The 19320-nt window shown below is 40.6% G+C and overlaps 1 protein-coding gene across 3 annotated transcripts in view; it reads left to right on the top strand.

The window, feature by feature from the left end:
* The window catches only part of MALT1 (MALT1 paracaspase), a 59303-nt gene that overhangs the window by 15427 nt on the left and 24556 nt on the right, over window positions 1-19320 (top strand). For 2 of the 3 annotated variants that reach the window (XM_082853618.1, XM_082853616.1), the window contains exons 3-9: window positions 3732-3853; window positions 8093-8252; window positions 9700-9878; window positions 10283-10379; window positions 10975-11007; window positions 13908-13934; window positions 15659-15691. In XM_082853618.1, coding sequence (XP_082709744.1) covers window positions 3732-3853; window positions 8093-8252; window positions 9700-9878; window positions 10283-10379; window positions 10975-11007; window positions 13908-13934; window positions 15659-15691 — 651 coding nt within the window. The remainder of the gene's footprint in view (window positions 1-3731; window positions 3854-8092; window positions 8253-9699; window positions 9879-10282; window positions 10380-10974; window positions 11008-13907; window positions 13935-15658; window positions 15692-19320) is intronic. The other variant, XM_082853617.1, reaches the window with a different exon arrangement.

The raw sequence follows: 19320 nt of genomic DNA, 5'->3' as shown, positions 1-19320 counted from the left end.
GGGAAGTTGTTAGAGGAAGAGGAATGGTATTTATTCTGGGACTCTCTGGGGTGCTTTTCAGTAATAGTTTTGAAATGTTCAAAATAACGTTGAGGGAGAGTTTTAGATGGAAGATGATAGAAAAAGTTTTTTGGTTCATGGTCTCTGAAAATGGATGCGCTGTAACGTACCCAATAGATCTGTTCCTGGAAAAGCTGTGAATTACTTCGATAGTAACTGCATTGTAAGAGAGAACAACTCAAAGGGAACCTATGATGAATCCTTTTGTCAGGTCAAGAATCACCCTAATTTATCTGTTTAGTGATTCCTGCAGGGGTTGTAGTTTTATTGTGTAATGTCTTGAGCCGGTTGCTCTACACAGGTGTACACGTATTGAAAGCACAATCCCCATGTTCCATCAGACCCAGTCAGATTCTCTCCGGCTTACAGGAAATCAAGTAACCTCTCTGACTTCTTTGCAGATGTTATCTGAAAATAGGCTCGTTTGCCAGGAAGCTGTGCATTCAACCTTTAAAACAGAACTTTCGTCTGCCTTGGTACACCGTCCAGAGCTCTGTGTCATCTTCCCTCTTTACTCTGTTCAGCACATTCTGCCTAGTGGGCGCTGCGCGAGGGTGGTTAGAGGTGACCGTGGTTCCCTGTCGCACTGAGACAGGGTGGAAAGAAATATGTGTGGTTAAGACACGGGAGGTGTTGTGACTTCTCTCTGTGCTACCCACCGGGGCGGGTTCCAAATCACACTGTGCTTTTCAATTCTCAGTCTTTGAAGCAGTAGATAATAAAGACATGTCTTTGATTGCTTCTTGAAGACTTAGACTACTAAAATTGTTGGTACAGGACAGATGTATCAACTGTGAGTTTGAATGTCTGTTAAAAATCATTCAGTCTTGTCTCCCACAAAGGAAGCTTTTCGAACATCCTGGTCACATGGGCGCCTTCCTCTGAAGTCATTCATTTCTTCGTAAGACACTCTAGAGAGAAAGCCTTTCGGTTTCCTTCATTCTCATCTCTTGTCTCTTTGTGTAATAGCAGAGGATCTTGGCCACAGTACATTTGGAAGCACTGCCACGGCACAAGACACTGCACCGTGCCTGACAGCCTCCTTCCAGTAAGAGAGGCTCACTGTGGCAGAAGAGGGGATTAGCATGGGAGATGCATTAAGAACCATCAGAAAATGATAACTATGTGAGGTGATGGATGTGTTGATTGTGACAACCATTTCACAAACATACCTATACTGAATCATCATGTGCACACCCTTATATATATGCAGTTTTTATTTGTCACTTATACCTCAGTGAAGGTGGAAGGAAAAAAGAACAATCACTGGGATAACCCAAGGCTTAAAAGGGTTTTAAAGCCCAAGAAACCTTAGCTTTGCATCCTGGTTCTGCTGTTTTACAATGAGAAAAAAAGGAATCTCAGAGAAGTTAATAATTTACACAGGGTAATTTGGATGACTTTCTGCAAATGACGTAAGTTCATTTTCCTCATTGTAACATAGATCTAGTTAATATCTAACTCACGTGATTATTTTGAAAGTTAGAGATTAAAGTGCTGGGCGTATGTAAAGCAGCCAGTAAATTGCCGTTATAGTAATTTTTGTTATTACTATACACATTCGTTCAACAAATATGTGTTGAACACCCACCGTTTCACATATACCAGGCACTGTTCTAGGCGTCTGGTAACCTGGTGGCTGAGACAAGAGCTTCTTTCTGTTTTAGCAGGTGACACAGATAATAAGAAACGGGACTTGGGGTGATTAGTGCAGAGAAGCCCACAAAGTGGGATGAGTGTAATGCTGGGTGGGAGGGGGGAGGTAGCTCATGTTTCCTGGACCAGCTGGAGACCTGGATGATGAGAGAGTCTGTCAGGAAACAGTGGGGGTTAGGGGGGGATCCAGCAGAGAACCAGGAGGTGGAAAGGCAGGAAAGAGCTTGTCTTCCGAAGGAAAGAGGCCCTCGCGGCTGGAGCCTGGTGGGCACGAGGGCCTCGTTGGCCATGTAAGGAGCTTGGGTTTTATTCTAAATCCAATGGGAGGTCAGTAAAGGGTTTTATCAGAGGAGTGACATGGATTAATTTATGTTTTAAAAAGACATTGGGCTGCTGGTTGGAAGTAAGGAAAGAAAGTTCGCAGGCTGCGGCAATAGTTCAGCTCGGGAGGGGATGGCGGCTTGGGTTAGGCTCATGGCATTGAAGATGGTGAGATGTGGAAATGCTTAAGCGACGGGCCTCGCAGCTAAATTACACGTGGGGAAGGAGGACATGGGCAGGAGGGGTTTGGGGGGGCTGCTAAGTTTCCGTCCTGAGTAACTGGATGCTTGGGGTGAGGCCGGGGCCTGGTTTATCTTCCCTGAGATGGACAAGACTGGGGGCTCTCGCGGAGGAGGAGATCTTGTGTGGGATCTTCCCGGACCGGGGCACGAACCCGTGTCCCCTGCATCGGCAGGCGGACTCTCAACCACTGCGCCACCAGGGAAGCCCAACTCCAGGATCTTTGACAGGAAGCTCCTGTCACAAGTTTTCCAAGTTTTGATGCTGGTGGTCATTTCTCAGATGAGAACTGTTTGCATCACATGTATCTATTTTATATCCTGCTGTTCTGTTTCTGTACCTTTCTGGTTACAGAATAGTTTTAATGCTAAATCACAGCATTGACATTCATACGCCCTTTCTTTTTTAATATTTATTTTTTTATTTATTTAGGCTGTGCCAGGTCTTTTTTTTTTTAATTTGTTTATTTGTTTTGTTTTTATTTTTGGCTGTGTTGGATCTTCACTGCTGCGCACGGGCTTTCTCTAGTTGCGGTGAGCAGGGGCTACTCTTCGTTGCGGTGCGCAGGCTTCTCATTGTCGTGGCTTTTCTTGTTGCGGAGCGCGGGCTCTAGGCGCACAGGCTTCAGTAGTTGTGGCATGTGGGCTCAGTAGTTGTGGCTCGCAGGCTCTAGAGCACAGGCTCAGTAGTTGTGGCGCACGCGCTTAGTTGCTCTGCGGCTTGTGGGATCTTCCCCGACCAGGGCTCGAACCCGTGTCCCCTGCATTGGCAGGTGGATTCTTAACCACTGCGCCACCAGGGAAGCCCCATGCACCAGGTCTTAATTACCACACACAGGCTCTTAGTTGTGGCAGGCAGGATCTAGTTCCCTGACCAGGGATCGAACCCGGGCCCTCTGCATTGGGAGCACAGAGTCTCACCCACTGGGCCACCAGGGAAGTCCCTCATATGTCTTTTGAAGACATTTAAGTGGTATTTAAACTCACAGTTGTCTTACTCACAGCGCACCTAATTCAGTTGAAGTGCTGGCCGGATAAGCCTTTATGACTAAGTATTTCTAGAGCTGGCACAGAGAAAGCGTCGTGACTGCTGTATGCAGACAGCTATGATACGGCTCATCCTGATTTCAGAGGCGTTAGAATGTGGAAAAAATGTTTCTCAGAATTGAAGAAATATGGCAAACAATTTTTTCCCCCAATCGTGGGGAAGTATAGTAGATCAAAGTCTTCTGCAGGTGAGTTCCTTTCCTCCAGGTTTTATAGAGCCTGGAACTCACAAACTCATCATCTGATGGAGAAGGAGATGTGAATGGGTGATTTATAACCAGGATGAATATGCAGGTTATTTCCAAAATATTTCTTCTTTTGGTTTCAGAAACATAAACAAGGAAAACCCCTCTTCTCTGACTTTATATAACTTTTTTTTTTTTTTTTTTTTTTTTTTTTTTTTTTAAGGAATAAAGATCACTGTAAACCCAGAATCCAAGGCAGTCTTGGCTGGACAGTTTGTGAAGCTGTGTTGCCGGGCAACTGGGCATCCTTTTGTACAATATCAGTGGTTCAAAATGAATAAAGAGGTAATTTTTTAATGTCTTTTAAATGCCTTTTAATTCCTCTGTCATGAGAAGAGAGAAAGAAAATTAATTAGCCTGTTGTCTTCAGTGTGTTTTTAGGAATTTTGTTAGAGGATATGATAGGTCCTTGTTAAAGGATCTGTGTTATTACCGGAGTGTTTATTCAGTAATCATTACTTTGGTAAGCAGTAATAAAATCAGTTCTCTATTCTGAAAATTGTGGAAAATCAGGAGTACTTGGGGCAACAATGTTAACAAACATGAAACATCACCAGTACATTCTAAAATATCTACACAAAATCCTTTACAACAGATTATGTTCCTGTCTGAATCTTTAAAAGATTTTCAAAGCAACATGGAAGGCAATATTATTTTAAGCATTCCCCATAACTGTATTATATCAAAAGATTTAGGTTTTTATGGCAGATTCTGAAGTAAAACTCAGGTCGGTAGAAAGGGGCATTTATTCCTTTTGTGGAAGGATTGTATCCCCGTGCCACCCAACAAATAATTTAAAATTGCATATTGGAATCCTCTTGTCTTAAACATTCTTTGAGCACTCTGCTGCTGGGGATTTCTCAGTGGTCTGGCCACGTTGTGTCCCACTGTGATGGGCTTCTCTCTTCTCCCTCATTCATCTCCCCTCGCTCCCTTCCCTCCTAGATGGTACCTTGAAACTCCATTATTCTTTTCAGCCTGTTAGTCACATAACTAAACTTTCTTTCCAACTCAACATTAAGACTCCATTTGCAAATCTGAAACTAAGTTCAAGAGCTGTTCCGAGATGACAATCTTTCCTTTGATGGGATCACCCTGTGCCTTAGAAGAAACGTGTGGATTTGTACAATTTTTAATTTCCGTCCCTCACACACAGGTGAGGTAAGGCAGATGTGAACTGCAGTAACAGGACTGCACTGGCACCAGACAGGCCTGTGTTGGATCCTTGACTGTTAGTAGCAACTCGAATTCCTATCGTCAGGGGTTGAGAGAACTTAATTGATGGGATAGTTTATGTGCCAAGGCTCTCGAGAGATGGTAACTAAAGTTATTTTTACCATATTTTCTCAATTGCAAAGTGGCTTTCATTTTAATAAACACCTTTTGAGGAAGAAATCATGGACAAAACTTACTCTATTAAGTATATCATTTGTGAACTATGTCCTGACTTGAGAAGGGGAGGAATGTAGAGGGTGAGCAGTGCATCGTGGATTTGAAGAGTTGCAATGGATTTTAAAGCCCTTACCAGTCGAGTTTTGTCAAACCACACTTAGGTTCATAGTCTATTTCAGGAGATACTCATTTAACAACTACTTGTTGGACACCTGTTTTGTGCCAGGCCAGGTTCTAAGTCCAGGATGGTGAAGCACCGACACACAGGGGCCCTGCCAGCTCCACTGGGGAAAGACAGTGAGCAAATAAGATAACTCTGTGAGTTAAGAGCTGTGAGAAAATAAACAGGGTGATACAAAGGGAGAAGCCACTAAAGGTCTTAAGTAGGAGAAGTAACATGATAGAATTTTTGTTTTTAAAACACCAACTTGCTGCTTGAAGGGAAGCAAGAGCAAAGCAAGAAGACCAGTTAGGGGCTCCCCTGGTGGCGCAGTGGTTGAGAGTCCGCCTGCCGATGCAGGGGACGCGGGTTCGTGCCCCGGTCCGGGAAGATCCCACATGCCGCGAAGCGGCTGCGCCCGTGAGCCATGGCCGCTGAGCCTGCGCGTCCGGAGCCTGTGCTCCGCAACGGGAGAGGCCACAGCAGTGAGAGGCCCGCATACCGCAAAAAAAAAAAAAAAAAAAAAAAAGACCAGTTATCTAATGCCTACACTGGACTAGAAATAACAGTAGTGTGGATTAGGACATGGCAGTGGAGATGGATCAAAGTGGGTAAATCACTTTATTTTAGAGATAGAGTTCATCAAACCCGACAGATTAAATGTGGAGCCTGAGGGGAAAGGAAGAGAGCTCAAGGATGACCCTAGATTTTCTACTTAAGCATCTGGGGACCTGTTATTTACTGAGGTGTTAAGAGACTGGGAGAGGAAGAGATTAAGGGCAGAAACTCAAGAGTTTGGTTTTAGACATGTTAAGTTTGAAGTGCCTATTGGATGTCTAAATGCATCTAAGTCAGCTTGGATACCTCAGGAGACAACACTGAAAGCTTGTTGGGACTTCCCTGGCAGTCTAGTGGTTAGGACTCGACGCTTCCACTGCAAGGGGCACAGGTTTGATCCCTGGTCAGGGAACTAAGATCCCGCGTGCCATGCAGCACGGCCAAAATAAATAAATACATAGATAAATGTGTTAAAAAAAAAAAAAAAAAAAGGAAAGTTTGTGTAGTGGAGGAGGAACCAGTAGAGAGACTAAGAAGAATTTGCAAGATAAGAGGAAAACCAGGAGAGAATGGTATGAAGCCCTTGGGAAAGTATTTCAAGAAGAAAGGGGTGGTCAGCATTTTCAGTGCTGCTGAGAGGTATGTGGGTCAAGGGGGTATACTTGGGATTCTTTTGTTTAAGATATAAAGGTACTAGAGTATGTTTGGGGGAGTGATACAATAAAAGGGAGAAATAGATGCTAAAGCAGAGAGAAAATTGCAGGAGCAAAGTCAGAGAGGATGAGGGGATTGTTGGAGAGGAAAAAACCTTTCTGCCACCCTCTCATGCTCAGTCCCTGGGGGCCTGTGAATTAACAGGCAAAATACAGATTAACAAGAGAAGTTTATTCATATGGGAAATTACAAAAGAAGTAGTCCTGTGATTGGTCACAGTCAGAGGAAGAGGGAGGAAGAGAAAAAGCCTCTCTGGGAAGAACAAATGTGTTTCTTTAGGAAATAGATACAAAGGGGTTTCTAGGAGCATAAACAGGAGATGAGAAAGTTTGTGGTAATATCTATTCATGCAAGTGCAAATGGCCTTTCCGTCTTCCTCATGGCTATTTAAAACTTCCCTGGAGAGGGGATTTATGGTAGGTTTCCTCTTGGTCTTCTTCCTAGGAATAAAAGCCACCCTGAAGAGGGAATTTACGGCAGCCTCATTTCCCAGAAGTTTCTGCTTTTGGTCAGATAAGGAAAGCTCTGATAAGGCTTCTTTCTGCATCTGTTGAATCCTAAACATCTTCAGCTTGAGCTAGTTTACATACCAGCTTTGGGACTCTGAGTGGTTTAGGATCCCCATGCAACCCAAGCCCAGGTAACCTTTGTTAGGAAGACACGCTTTCCGTTTTAACAGGAGGGAAGAGAGTTACAAATAAGCACAGACTAAAGTCAATGGCTGAGAGAAGCTCAGGAGGTTTGAGGAGAGAGAAAGTCCACAGGAATAGCCTAGTAGGAAAGCAGACTTAGTAGGTTCACGTGGTTAGGATGGTCAGGCAGTGCTAAGGCAGCCTCCATCCCAGTTGTCAGATCTTCAGCAAAATGCTCTCTCTCCGGTGCAGGTTCTGAGAGGAGAGAGAGCCGAATTCAATTGGTTGGAGTTTGGAGACGGAGAGCTTGTTAAAGTACTTTGCAAGGGAGCCAATATATAATGAGGCACTTGACAAAGCCCTTTGACAATGTGCCAGAGTTGGGTGGTGCTGATAAACTGATGGGAGCAGCTAAGGTGAAAGAAAGCTTAACGTGGTGGCCAGAGCCCAGGAGCAAAAGCTTGGGAAACCCTTGCATGGACCTTCCTTCCCATCACTGATAGGCTTCCCATAGCCCTTCTCCACCCAGACCTTGAGAGAAGCATACTGGTCACGGCATCTATCCTCTGATAGAATTTTGCAGGTGAGGAAATGAGGCCTTGGGGTAAAATAACTTGCTCTTATACTGACAGCTAATTTGATCAGAACAGAAATAAAGAGCCAGGCCTAACTTTCTGTGATCCCTTCACTCCATCATGGGTTGGTCATGTTGTATGGACTACTTAGCTCATAAATGTTACAATTCTAGATTCGTCAGATACTAATGATCAAACAGTTTTAAATGACAGATTAGATACCTTTCTATTAGTGAGTTTGGGGGAGATATAAGGGAGAGAGAGAGCCTAACTCTCTTGTTAACAGATTTGTAGAAGACTGATTTTCTAAGACTTCAGTCCCAAGTTACTCAAAATGTTGTTGTTTTTTAAGTAACAGATACTTTAGAACTTGGGGGAAAAAAAGATATACTTTTCAAAGTTCCAAGAACATCATACGTTTTGCACAGCACGTTTTTATAAGGTGTGTTTTGATGAGTCATTCATTTTTATCCTCTCATTGATTCTTTCACAGATTCCGAACGGAAATGCATCAGAACTTATTTTTAACACGGTGCATATAAAAGATGCAGGCTTTTATGTCTGTCGAGTTAATAATAATTTCACCTTCGAATTTAGCCAGTGGTCACAGTTGGATGTTTGTGATGTCACAGAAGTAACAGAAGGCTTCCAGAGTAAGTGATAAAGTAACTTGAATGCTGGGATGGGAATTGCCTTTTCTAAATTTTATTTTAAATGTTTACTTTTAAATAAATAATTCCAAAGTATCAAAGATAGTACTCACATATGTACTTCACCCAATATAATGTCACCGGTCGATAATATTTTATCCCATATCCCATGTGATGGATAGATAGACAGACAAGACGGACATGCAGATGTCTTGGGGTGACATGACCTTTCTCAGTTTGGCCCTGCTGCTGACCTATTCAAACTTGCCACCTTTCATGGGTCTGAATGTTGTGGTCTCTGGTTTTGGGGGAGAAGAGAAATCTAATGCCGCCTTGCTCACTTTTCAGTTCCTTTCTAGACTTTTTCTCCCAAACTATTGTATTACTTCTAAAAAACTGTGTCATGGAATAAAGACTATCTATAGAGTTGAAGTAGGCATGACAGGGCGTATAGTGCATCATTTGCTGCAGTGAAGCACTTCATCCAACTGGTTTTCTACTTTTGCCATCCATCTTTTTAGTCCAATAACTAGTATTGATCAAGGGAAAAACCCAGTGTACTCTAAAGAGTAGCCATCAGGTATTATTTTTTCACACAAACAGTCAAGAACCATATTTGTCATTTTTGCTAGACAAAAGGAATGAGGGAAACAGACTTTTTGTTGCCAATTTGTCTGTCTTCCATTCTTCTCTCAATTTAGCTTTTCCTACACCCGAATAAAGTCTCTAGAAATAGTCACGATTAATTGAGTGATTTATGTTTCCCTAGAATGTTTCTGTGCATGTAATTAACTTTAATATGTTTATAAATGGAATCTTATTCATTCAACAAATATTATTGATCGCCTGCAATGTGCTAGACACTGAGTTTCATTGTTACTGGATCACATTGACAAGACTTCTGTCCTCAAGGCCCTTAGAGAGTAACAGATGAGCATTCAATAGATAACGCTTAACCCATCCATATTTATTCAGTGCTAATAACAAAACTCCTAATTTTAAGAAGGCAAGTTAAATGAAACAGCAGAACGTAGAGCTTTCTGTTTTGAACAGAAACATCACTCAAGGTGTTTCTGTCCTTTGCTCCCACCGAAAAGACTCTGTGGCCAAACACATTTAGAAACCACTTAAACTGTTTTCCCCTCTTAAATACACAGTGCATACTAACACTTGGAAAACTGAGAAGTCCTGCAATAAAGACAACTGTTGAACTTTGTTTAACCCAGAATGTTCTAAACTTATTTGTCTATAGCATCCTTTTATCCACAGAACATCTCTTAATATTTCTAGATGTGCTACAGTTTTATGAAACATCATTTGGGAGATGCTATTGAAGATTGTAAAAAAAAAAAAAAGATGGATGAACTTGAAAATATTTTTTTAATTAAAAAAAATTTTTTTAACCTCGAGATTTTATTTATGTTCCGTGATATTTTTCTTTTAATTTAAGGAAGTTTGGATGGCGTCTCTGACTCTAAGTTGCAAATCTGTATTGAACCAAAGTCCCAAAAGTTGATGCCTGGCAGCACGTTGATCCTACAGTGTGTTGCTGTTGGAAGCCCCATTCCTCACTACCAGTGGTTCAAAAATGAATCACCACTAACACATGAGACAAAAAAGCTATACATGGTAGGAAGTTGGCCTTGGGGGTATTTGGGGGGGTTAATATGTAAAATAGTATAATTGAAAATTACAGCGAATATTAAAATTCATATTCTCTGGGGTGTTTTAATGTTTTCAGTATTTTTTCAAGTTCTTTATTATCTAATATTAATTGATTCTTATGTTTGCAAAAGGGCTAGAACACCAGCCCACATGTAAGCGCTTGTATGAAAAATGTCAAACTGAGTATTGCATCAGACTCACCACTGTTAGATTCATTGTATTATTTGCTTGCTAATATTTGACCTAATGAATGGAAATCATCTAGGAATGTCTGAAATGTTAGGATTTGTAGGTTTAAAAAAAAAAACTTCTCCAAGCCACTTAAATTAACATTGAGGAAATGTGAGCATGTGCTAATATTGATGCAGGTGCCTTATGTGGATTTGGAGCATCAAGGAACCTATTGGTGTCGTGTATATAATGATCGAGACAGTCAGAACAGCAAGAAAGTAGAAGTCATCGTAGGTAAGCAGTATCGCTCAGTATTCTGACAAATGGAGCCGTATAAAATGAAGTGTTTGAACAGCGGAAATTCTGTTCACCCATTGAATTCAATGGTATGTTAAACAAAATAACTGCTGATGCTTAAGTAGAAATTTGAGAGCATACATACTAAAACTCCTAATCAGGATTCACATACAAAGAGCAGAAAGAACTGTAAAAAAGGCTATTTTATTGAGACCGTTTTCATAATTTTTTTAGTTTTATAGTTTATGTTAAACATTTATGGCAAAAATGTATTCCTTAAAGCTTTAGCTAAAAAAAAAAAAATACCCTTGATTTAGGGGGAAAAGATTTTTAATAAACCATTTTTTCAAAAAAAATCACAGGCATATAAAGAAAAGAATGATTATTAACCAACAGTCCCTCTATGAAGTGCATAATGTGGGGGTGTGTTCTAGTTAAGCTTAATGCATTTAGTTATGTTGTCAGTAGGAGGAGATACTGATGCATATGTTGGTTTGTCAACATATTTCTGTGCTATTTATCTCTGCTTGATGGCTGCCCTTCCTAAGATCATGAATTACAATATATTCACATTTGTTTTCTCTGAAACAAGGAAGAACAGATGTGGCAGTGGAGTGCACTGAAGGTAGTGTGATCCTTTGGTTTGAAACCAAATATCCCGCATGCTGGTTCCTCTTGGGATTGGTGGAGTGCCCTGGTTTACTGAGGGCAGTGATGGAAAAAATACTAGCTATAAGAAAAAATTTTGATAGAAGGATACTGTATCTTAGTCTTTGAGGGTTAATAAATTACCAGAGACACTATTAAACTGACATTAATTAAAACAACTAATTTTTATTGTAAAGCAATTATACCCCAATAAAGATGTTAAAAAAAAAACAACTAATTTTTAATTGATTTTCTATTGTATATGAAAATAAAGTTCCTGGGACTTCCCTGACGGTCCAGTGGTTAAGACTCTGCGCTTCCACTGCAGGGGGTGTAGGTGCGATCCCTGGTGGGGGAACTAAGATGCCACGTGCCGCATGGTGTGGCCAAAAATAAAAAATAAAACAAAGCTCCTGTACAACACCTTACGAATAGTGAACAGTTGCAATTAATTCTTAATGTTAATTATCTTCATAAAATTTGTAAAAATCCTTGGCTATACTGTCATGGATAGTTGTTTAGATTATTTTATCTGTCCTTCAGCCACGGTAAGATGCCTCTCAAATGCAAATGTAATTTCTATAACAGTTTCAGGACAGGAGCTTTATTGTTTAACGCATGCTTTAGCAAATATTAAATATCCTGTTTTAATATAAAATTTATAAGATCCATTTTTTGAAGCTACAAGGCTGAAGACTAGATATTATGGTAAAAGTGACATGGTAGATTCAAAAGAACTGACAGTTATTTTAACATAAACTTTTATCTTGTTTTAATTAACCAAAGCCTTGCACATAAGTTGTAATGAGTAAATTTTAAAACTTAAATTACATTCCCCTAGTGTGATGTCACTGTTTTGCAAAATTAGGTTTGTGGATAGCAAAGTATTTTTTCAATTTCTGCCTCTTTATTATAAACCCTTAGGCTCTACTTGAGCAAAGTAAAAAAATAATGTTAAATCTTATGTTTCCTGGTTTTCCTGTCCTTCATACTGCTATGGTGTCACTTTGAAATACTATAAGTACTGTTTTCATCCCAGTCATAGTTGCGGACAGGAATTCTCTAGCATAAAGCAGTTCTAATCCTGTGACCTATGGGCCCTACATGAGGGAATCTATGTAAAGAAATCCTAACCAAACTCTTCTTCCTTCTCCTTTTTCAGCTAATTGCATGATTTTTAAAACCTCCTAACATTGGAGACCTCTAAGAATAAACATAAACTAGCATTGCTGTTCAGCTTCTAGGTAATGCATGTATATTACCACCTTGCGGCTTCTTTACCTGCAAGATTCTTCCTCTAATTTTTGCAGTGGCAAACACACTATTAAGTAATAACTTTCAGATAAATCTGTTCCAAACACAGATGAAAACCCAACTATGAAACTACTCCAAAAATTTCAGATGGAAAAATTAGATCCAACTCTTCTTTCTAAAAAAGTCTTCAAAGTTGAGGCATTTTATAGTTGGTGGAGTGGCACGTGTTAACAATGTCCCAACATACCGTATCTTTTTTTACCTGTAGAACATGATGTGACCTATTTTATGTGCTTTGTTAAAGATACCTGATCAGGAGAAGGGGTAGGGGGTTGGATAGGTGGAGCTCAGGGGATTTATTTAGGGCAGTGAAAACATTTTATATGGCAGCTGTAGTGGTAAATACATATATGCAGGTTTTAAATCGTTTAGGAAGGTCAGAGGAGGGGGATCCCAGGATGGAACACAGAATATGACAGAAGAATCTAAACCTATTGCAAGTGTATGAAGCAACCTCACTGATAATGGGATGGAAGAACAGGTGCTAACCTAAGTACCTGGGAATGAGTGAACACAGAAGGCAGAAGATATTGTACAGAACCCTGTACTCTAGCTGATACCACTCTGTAGTCGATTTTATATCTCATAGAAGTTACTGCATAATATTTTATGAATAGTATAGCATTTATAATTTATTGTGAATGTTAATTTTTATCTTCACACAATTTGTAAAGGAAAAATAGATGGCTGTAATGTCATAGGTATTTGCTTAGATGATTTTCTTTCTGTTAGCCAGGCTCTACAGGCTAACAATTCTGAAACCACTATACCTCCAAAAACACGTTCCACCAGTGTAACCAGGAGAAAAACATCAGACATCTCCCGATTTACAGACATTCTACAAAATACCTCACCGATAATCCTCAAAACTGTCAGTGTTATCAAAAACAAGGAAAGTCTGAGAAACTGTCACAACAAAGAGGAGCCCAAGGAGACACAAGTAAATGTGATGTGGTGTCCCGAATGGGGTCCTGGAACAAAAAAGAACTTTAATGGTTCATTAATTGTGACAAATACGCCTTACTGACAACAGATGTTAGAAATAGGGAAACTGGGTATGGGTGTCTGTAGAAACTCTCTGTAGTATCTTCACGATAGTTCTGTAAAATCTTGAACTGTTCTAAAATTAAAAGTTTATTCTCAAAAATATCATTTGAGGTTTTTAATTAGTTTCATGAAGTGTATAGTCGAGGCCATAGACAAACCTGTCTCGTGATTGTTTTCATCCAATAATTGGCCAGCATATCTAAAACTTTGATCAAATTAAGAATGAGTCTATTTAGCTTTTTGTCATTTAATGAAAGTAGTAATCGCTCAGGAGTCCTAACTGATGTCCACAACCACGTTCTCTCCTCTTCACAATTTGACTGCATGACTTCTCCTTTATGGCATTTTAAAAGTTCTAACCTGATAAGACATTACAACACGATTCAGCAGTGCAAGAATCAACTTCTTTTGTCAGTCTTACTATCTGTGCTAAATTGGCAGATTATTTAAAGGTTATTTAAATCTATTTAAATTATTTAAAGATTATTTAATCTATTTTCTCTTATTTTATTTTAGATGAATTAAATAATCTCGGGCATCCCGGTGAGTAATACAAACATTAAAACATTAGCTTTAGATATTTAGTTATTGAATACAGTAACTTAAAGATACTATAGATATTTTCTATCCTTGTGAATAACTCTGTGTCATCAAAAGGCAGTTAAATGGGGAAATGCTTGCTCTTTAATTTGAAAGACAAGAAGCAGCCTTTGAAAGAGTGACAGGGGTAACATCTCTGAACTCACCAGACCCCTGGGTCCTTGTTCAAAGCTGCTCAGTCATTGAACACATCTGAACTAGTTGGGTGGGTGTCTGTAACGGAAGTAAAATTATTGTTAGTGCTGTACAGATGAGTAGTTAGTCATTGACCATTAAGGGACTGACGGTTGGCAGGAGTATTTATCATCCTTTGGCCAGTTTTAATCAGAACAGATTTCTGAACAAGTTAAGCTAAAGGGAAGCCTTACCTGAGATGAAAGGCATAGTAATAATGAGGACTCCATAAAGACCGAGGACATCAGTCCAGGCTGTGGGCATTCTGAAAGGCACTGATGGAACCTGTGACTATCTGAAAATAAAACCTCACAGGAGTACAATAAGAAGGTAGTTATATGTATCAGTTAATATATGTAGAGATCCCTCTTATTTCTTGACATGTGATTTCTCATAGTTTTAGCACTATGACTAGTTTGCTTAGTTTTGTGCCCATATTTTGTTAAAAAACATCTGTTATTGTGAGTGATGATTGGGCTGTGCTGATGACACATAAGCCAGTGAGACAAACCAGAACGCCACTGTTACCCGCATGTCATTCCTGCTGTGCCAGCCTTGAGCTCCGGGAAGCCCCTGTGAGACGTGCTTCAAGCACCCAAAACTAAGTGGTGTTGGAGAACCACCCTCGTCATGTAGCTAGTTGCTTCTCTTGATCTGGTTAGGAATCCCCTTTTCCTAAATTTGTCTGTTATTTCATGCCCTTCAGTGAACATTATGAAAAGCTATTTCAGGAAAACTTTTGCAAACCAGCACCACTAAGCTTCTAAAATTTTCCCGACCTCCTCTTTCATTATATCGTTACTCCTCAAGAGTTAGAAACACCAAGAAATTTAGTTTAAAAGAATTTAATATATTTTTAGTGGACTCTAGTAGCATATATATTATTAAAAATGCAAACACTCTGTCTAAGAGACATATTACTGACTGAACTCCATCTTTCCCTGCATCTCTTCCTGCATGGTCCTTGAGAGTGGGAGGTATTTCATTTTATGTATAGTTGATGGCAAAGAGCGTGACCACGGAATGAGATTTCCTAGCTTGAAAACATTGGGCAAGTGACTCAGTCTTTCTCTGCCTCAGATTCCTTATTTGTATAATGGAGGTAATAACAGTACATACCTCATAAACTGAGATGATTTAAATCAGTTATATTTACAGCACGTACAGCAGTCCCACGCCATCGTTCAGCAGATGTGAAATTCCTGCTGCTGCTTGCCACCACCAACCATTTTCAGATTGTAATTTCTACCTAACGTGTTAAAGAGTATCACCCCCAGCTGTGGTAATCAGTTACCAGAGACATTCTCCTGCCCCGATTCCGACTCTTGTCCATCTAGGTACATGTTTTTAATCAAGAACCTGAAAACCTTAAAAATCATAAATTAGCTGTTAGGATCCACATTCTGCCCTTCAGTGCTGCAGATGTGATTGTACCCCGAAGATGTATCATGGATAACAGCTCCTTATCTTTTTGCATTTTTACCTTTCTATAGATAATAAAGAGCAAACAGTGGACCAGCCTTTGGGTGAGTAGAGCTTTAAAATGCTTCATCAAAATATAATTGTAGCATGTAACTCTTTTATGGGGATCATGAAGGGATTTGAGACTTTTTAAATTGACAACTTTTATAAATATTTGAATAACATCGAAACCAAATGTTTTATTTTGGATATGTATACAAGAAATTACAGAATAGGAGACTTTAAAATATTATGAATTCAGTTTCAGGGACCAGATCAGCTTCTGTGGAGTGATTTCTGTGTTTGTCAATGTGCAAACAAATATACATATAGACAATAAGAAACATGTATAGGTCACATAAAAATGAGTAATACTATATCTTGGTGGAGTTAGAGGTTAGGAAAGCATGAAAGAGGCTGCCATAGCAGCTCTACATGTTGAAGGATGAATAGGAGAAGGGCCTTCCAGATAGAGGGAACGTGAAATCCTAAGTAAACTTCGCAGAGAAAGAATACAGGGTGCCTGTTGTATTTGGGGAGTTGCAGGTAACAAACGATTCTCTAGAACATGAAGAGAAGGAGCCTGGAGAAGCAGGGTGAGACCAGGTCTTGAGCCCCATTTCTCAGACAAGCTATTGGAAGGAAACTTGATAGAGGGGTGAGATTTGTCCCTCTGAAAGGCCAGTCTAGTATCGGTGTAGAAAATAAACTGGAGGGAGACATTGTTTAGGTTAGGAGAACAACTGAGACTGTTGCAATGGTCTAGATAAGAAATAATGGGAATCTAAACCAGGGTAGTACCAAGACCATGCAGAAGAAGACAGAACAAATTCAAAAGACCTTGAGGTGATGGAATCAGTAAGCTGTTTTCATCACCTCACCATAGGGTATAAAAAGTACAGCAGAATCACCATGCCTGCTCAAATTCTTGCTGGACCACTAGGCAGGTGGTAATACAGCCCACTGAGTTAGAGAATACAGAATCAAAAGCAGGATTCAAAGGATAGATGACCCTCATTTTGGGACCTAACCGGTTTGAGGTATCTGTGTCGCGTCTAGGCGGAGATACACAGCAGGCAATTGTGCACGTGGATCTGGAACTCTAAGGAGAGGCCAGGCTCGGAGATACAGTCATGAGCGTCATCAGCATAGAGGTGGAGGCTGACACCGTGAAGGGTAGCATAACGTGGGATTGCTCAGCCCGTGGAGAAAAGGGCACTGACTGGGGAAGGGGGGTGGCCCACACAGTGTTGAACAATTAGAATCAGTTGTCACTGATCAGATAGCATATATAAATTCAGGTTTCTAGATTCTCCTGAAAATGGTAGATTTTGAGTGAGAGCTGTCAGTTGTGCTTAAATAGTGGCTGTCCCTGTAAAAGGGCATGTGCCCCTGTTTTCCTGTCGTGTAATATTCTCAGTCTACTTCACTCTCTCCCTCTCTCTCCTCCCCTCCTTCCCCACATGGTCTCACCAGGTAGTTAAATTTCTTTACATGGTGGCTGAATCCCCAAACCGGAAACTCTCTGGACTTAAGGTCGAGACCCAGAACTGGCAGAGTGTCACACTACATTAAGCTCAGAGAGAACCACAGGGCAGCCCAGATTTGGAGCTGGGGGCAGGGGCCAGGGTGAGGGTGACCACACTGCTTAAAGACAAGGAAGCCATGGTTCCGCAGGGGCTGCCTCTTACCACAAGCTGGAAAGGCAGCCTGGATTAGAATATGAATGGTTTTGTCTAAGGAACTTGGACTTTATTTTGTAGGACATAGAAATTAAAAGATCTGATGCATGAAACCAACAAGGACTGTATATTCACCCAGTCAAAGCTGATGTTAATACTCAATCACTGATAGATGGCCAAAGATTTTTGTTTGTTTGTTTGGTTGGTTTTGGTTTTTTTTTTTTTGTGGTATCTGGGCCTCTCACTGTTGTGGCCTCTCCCGTTGCGGAGCACAGGCTCTGGACGCGCAGGCTCAGTGGCCATGGCTACGGGCCCAGCCTCTCCGCGGCGTGTGGGATCTTCCCGGACCGTGGCACAAACCCGTGTCCTCTGCCTCGGCAGGCGGACTCTCAACCACTGCGCCACCAGGGAAGCCGCAAAGGGTTTTTTATTTAAACACTTATATAGCACTTAATAAGCACTTTTCCAGTTGCTTATGAATATTAACTCTTTTTGGATGAGATGAGTAATACACTATTAGAATAATCAGACATAAAATTAATGATGTAACTTGTACCAGTTTTTAAAGAATACATTTCATTAAACTTTGGAAGACGTCTAGGATCATGTAGTAAAAATCTCTTTCTGAAGTTGTTTTATCCTGTTGCTTAATCAACTGGTGTTTGTGTTTCCTTTTTCCAGTGAATGGTTTGTGTTCAAGAAGTTGTGGGTGGCTCTTACAGTAAATGTTTTTCTACAGAAAATTTCTTCCATTTATTTTATCACTTGAAAACCATCATAAGTCGCTTATATAGTTGCTGTTTTGAAGTTTTCTTTGATTCCTCACTCTTACCTCCTCAACTTCAAATTTTACTGTTTCTTTCTCTGTCATAGCTCTAAAGTCTGACTTTTCCTTTCCCTTTCTACAACCAATTCCTGGAATGAGACTTTGTCACCTCTCATTTCGACCACTGCAGTCTGCTTCTCTATTCTAAGTCCACCCCAGTTCACCTGTCGTTCAGGAACTGGTTTACAAGTAGAGTGGGCAAGGTAAGTTCCCTACCCATCATCTTTATTACCATCAGCTCAAAATGCTCCAAGACGGTTTAGGAACTAGCTGTTAAAAATTATCCTTGGGGAAAAGTTTTTGAAGAGTTATGGTCAATTATTGATACACACATTTTAAGCCCATAGTTCTCAAATTGCTGAACCCTTGCATTCTTTTTTTTTCTTTTTAATTAATTAATTGATTGATTGATTGATTGATTGATTTTTGGCTGTGTTGGGTCTTCATTGCTGTATGCGGGCTTTTCTCTAGTTGCGGCGAGCAGGGGCTACTCTTCGTTGCGGTGCGCGGGCTTCTCATTGTCATGGCTTCTCTTGTTGCGGAGCACAGGCTCTAGGCGCACAGGCTTCAGTAGTTGTGGCACGTGGGCTCAGCAGCTGTGGCTTGGGGGCTCTTGAGCTCAGGCTCAGTAGTTGTGGTGCACGGGCTTAGTTGCTCTGCGGCATGTGGGATCTTCCCGGACCAGGGCTCGAACCCGTGCCCCTTGTATTGGCAGGCGGATTCTTAACCACTGTGCCACCAGGGAAGCCCTGAACCCTTGCATTCTATAAATAATACCAAGTGTTCCTTCCCAACAGATAACAAAACTAGTGAATAAATAATCGATCTTAGCAGAAACAGCCTGTATGGTTAGTTTGACAACTGTTCCCCCAACCAAAAACCCCAGTGATTTTTTTCTATTACATACCTTTATAATTGTTTTCTGCCAACAGAAAATTTTAATCTAATATATATCCTAAACTATCATAATATCCCACCACAAAACCCACGATGCTTTGCAGACACTTTACTACTTGAATCGCATTGGGAACCCCATGATTTGGACTGTAATGATGTCAGCCAGTGACCACACATCCTCCACCTCCTCTCACTTAGGAGCAGATTGAACAGAGTCCATCAGTGTATTGACATTGGCTCTGAACTCTGATAGGGTTGATGGGCTCAGAAAAACATGCTCTGAAATTTT

The sequence above is a fragment of the Leucopleurus acutus genome (genome assembly GCF_964270905.1).
Source record: "Leucopleurus acutus genome assembly, chromosome: 13".
Classification (NCBI taxonomy): domain Eukaryota; kingdom Metazoa; phylum Chordata; class Mammalia; order Artiodactyla; family Delphinidae; genus Leucopleurus; species Leucopleurus acutus.
The sequence above is the reverse complement of the archived record's forward strand: the minus strand, read 5'-3'. Positions and strand labels throughout refer to the sequence as shown.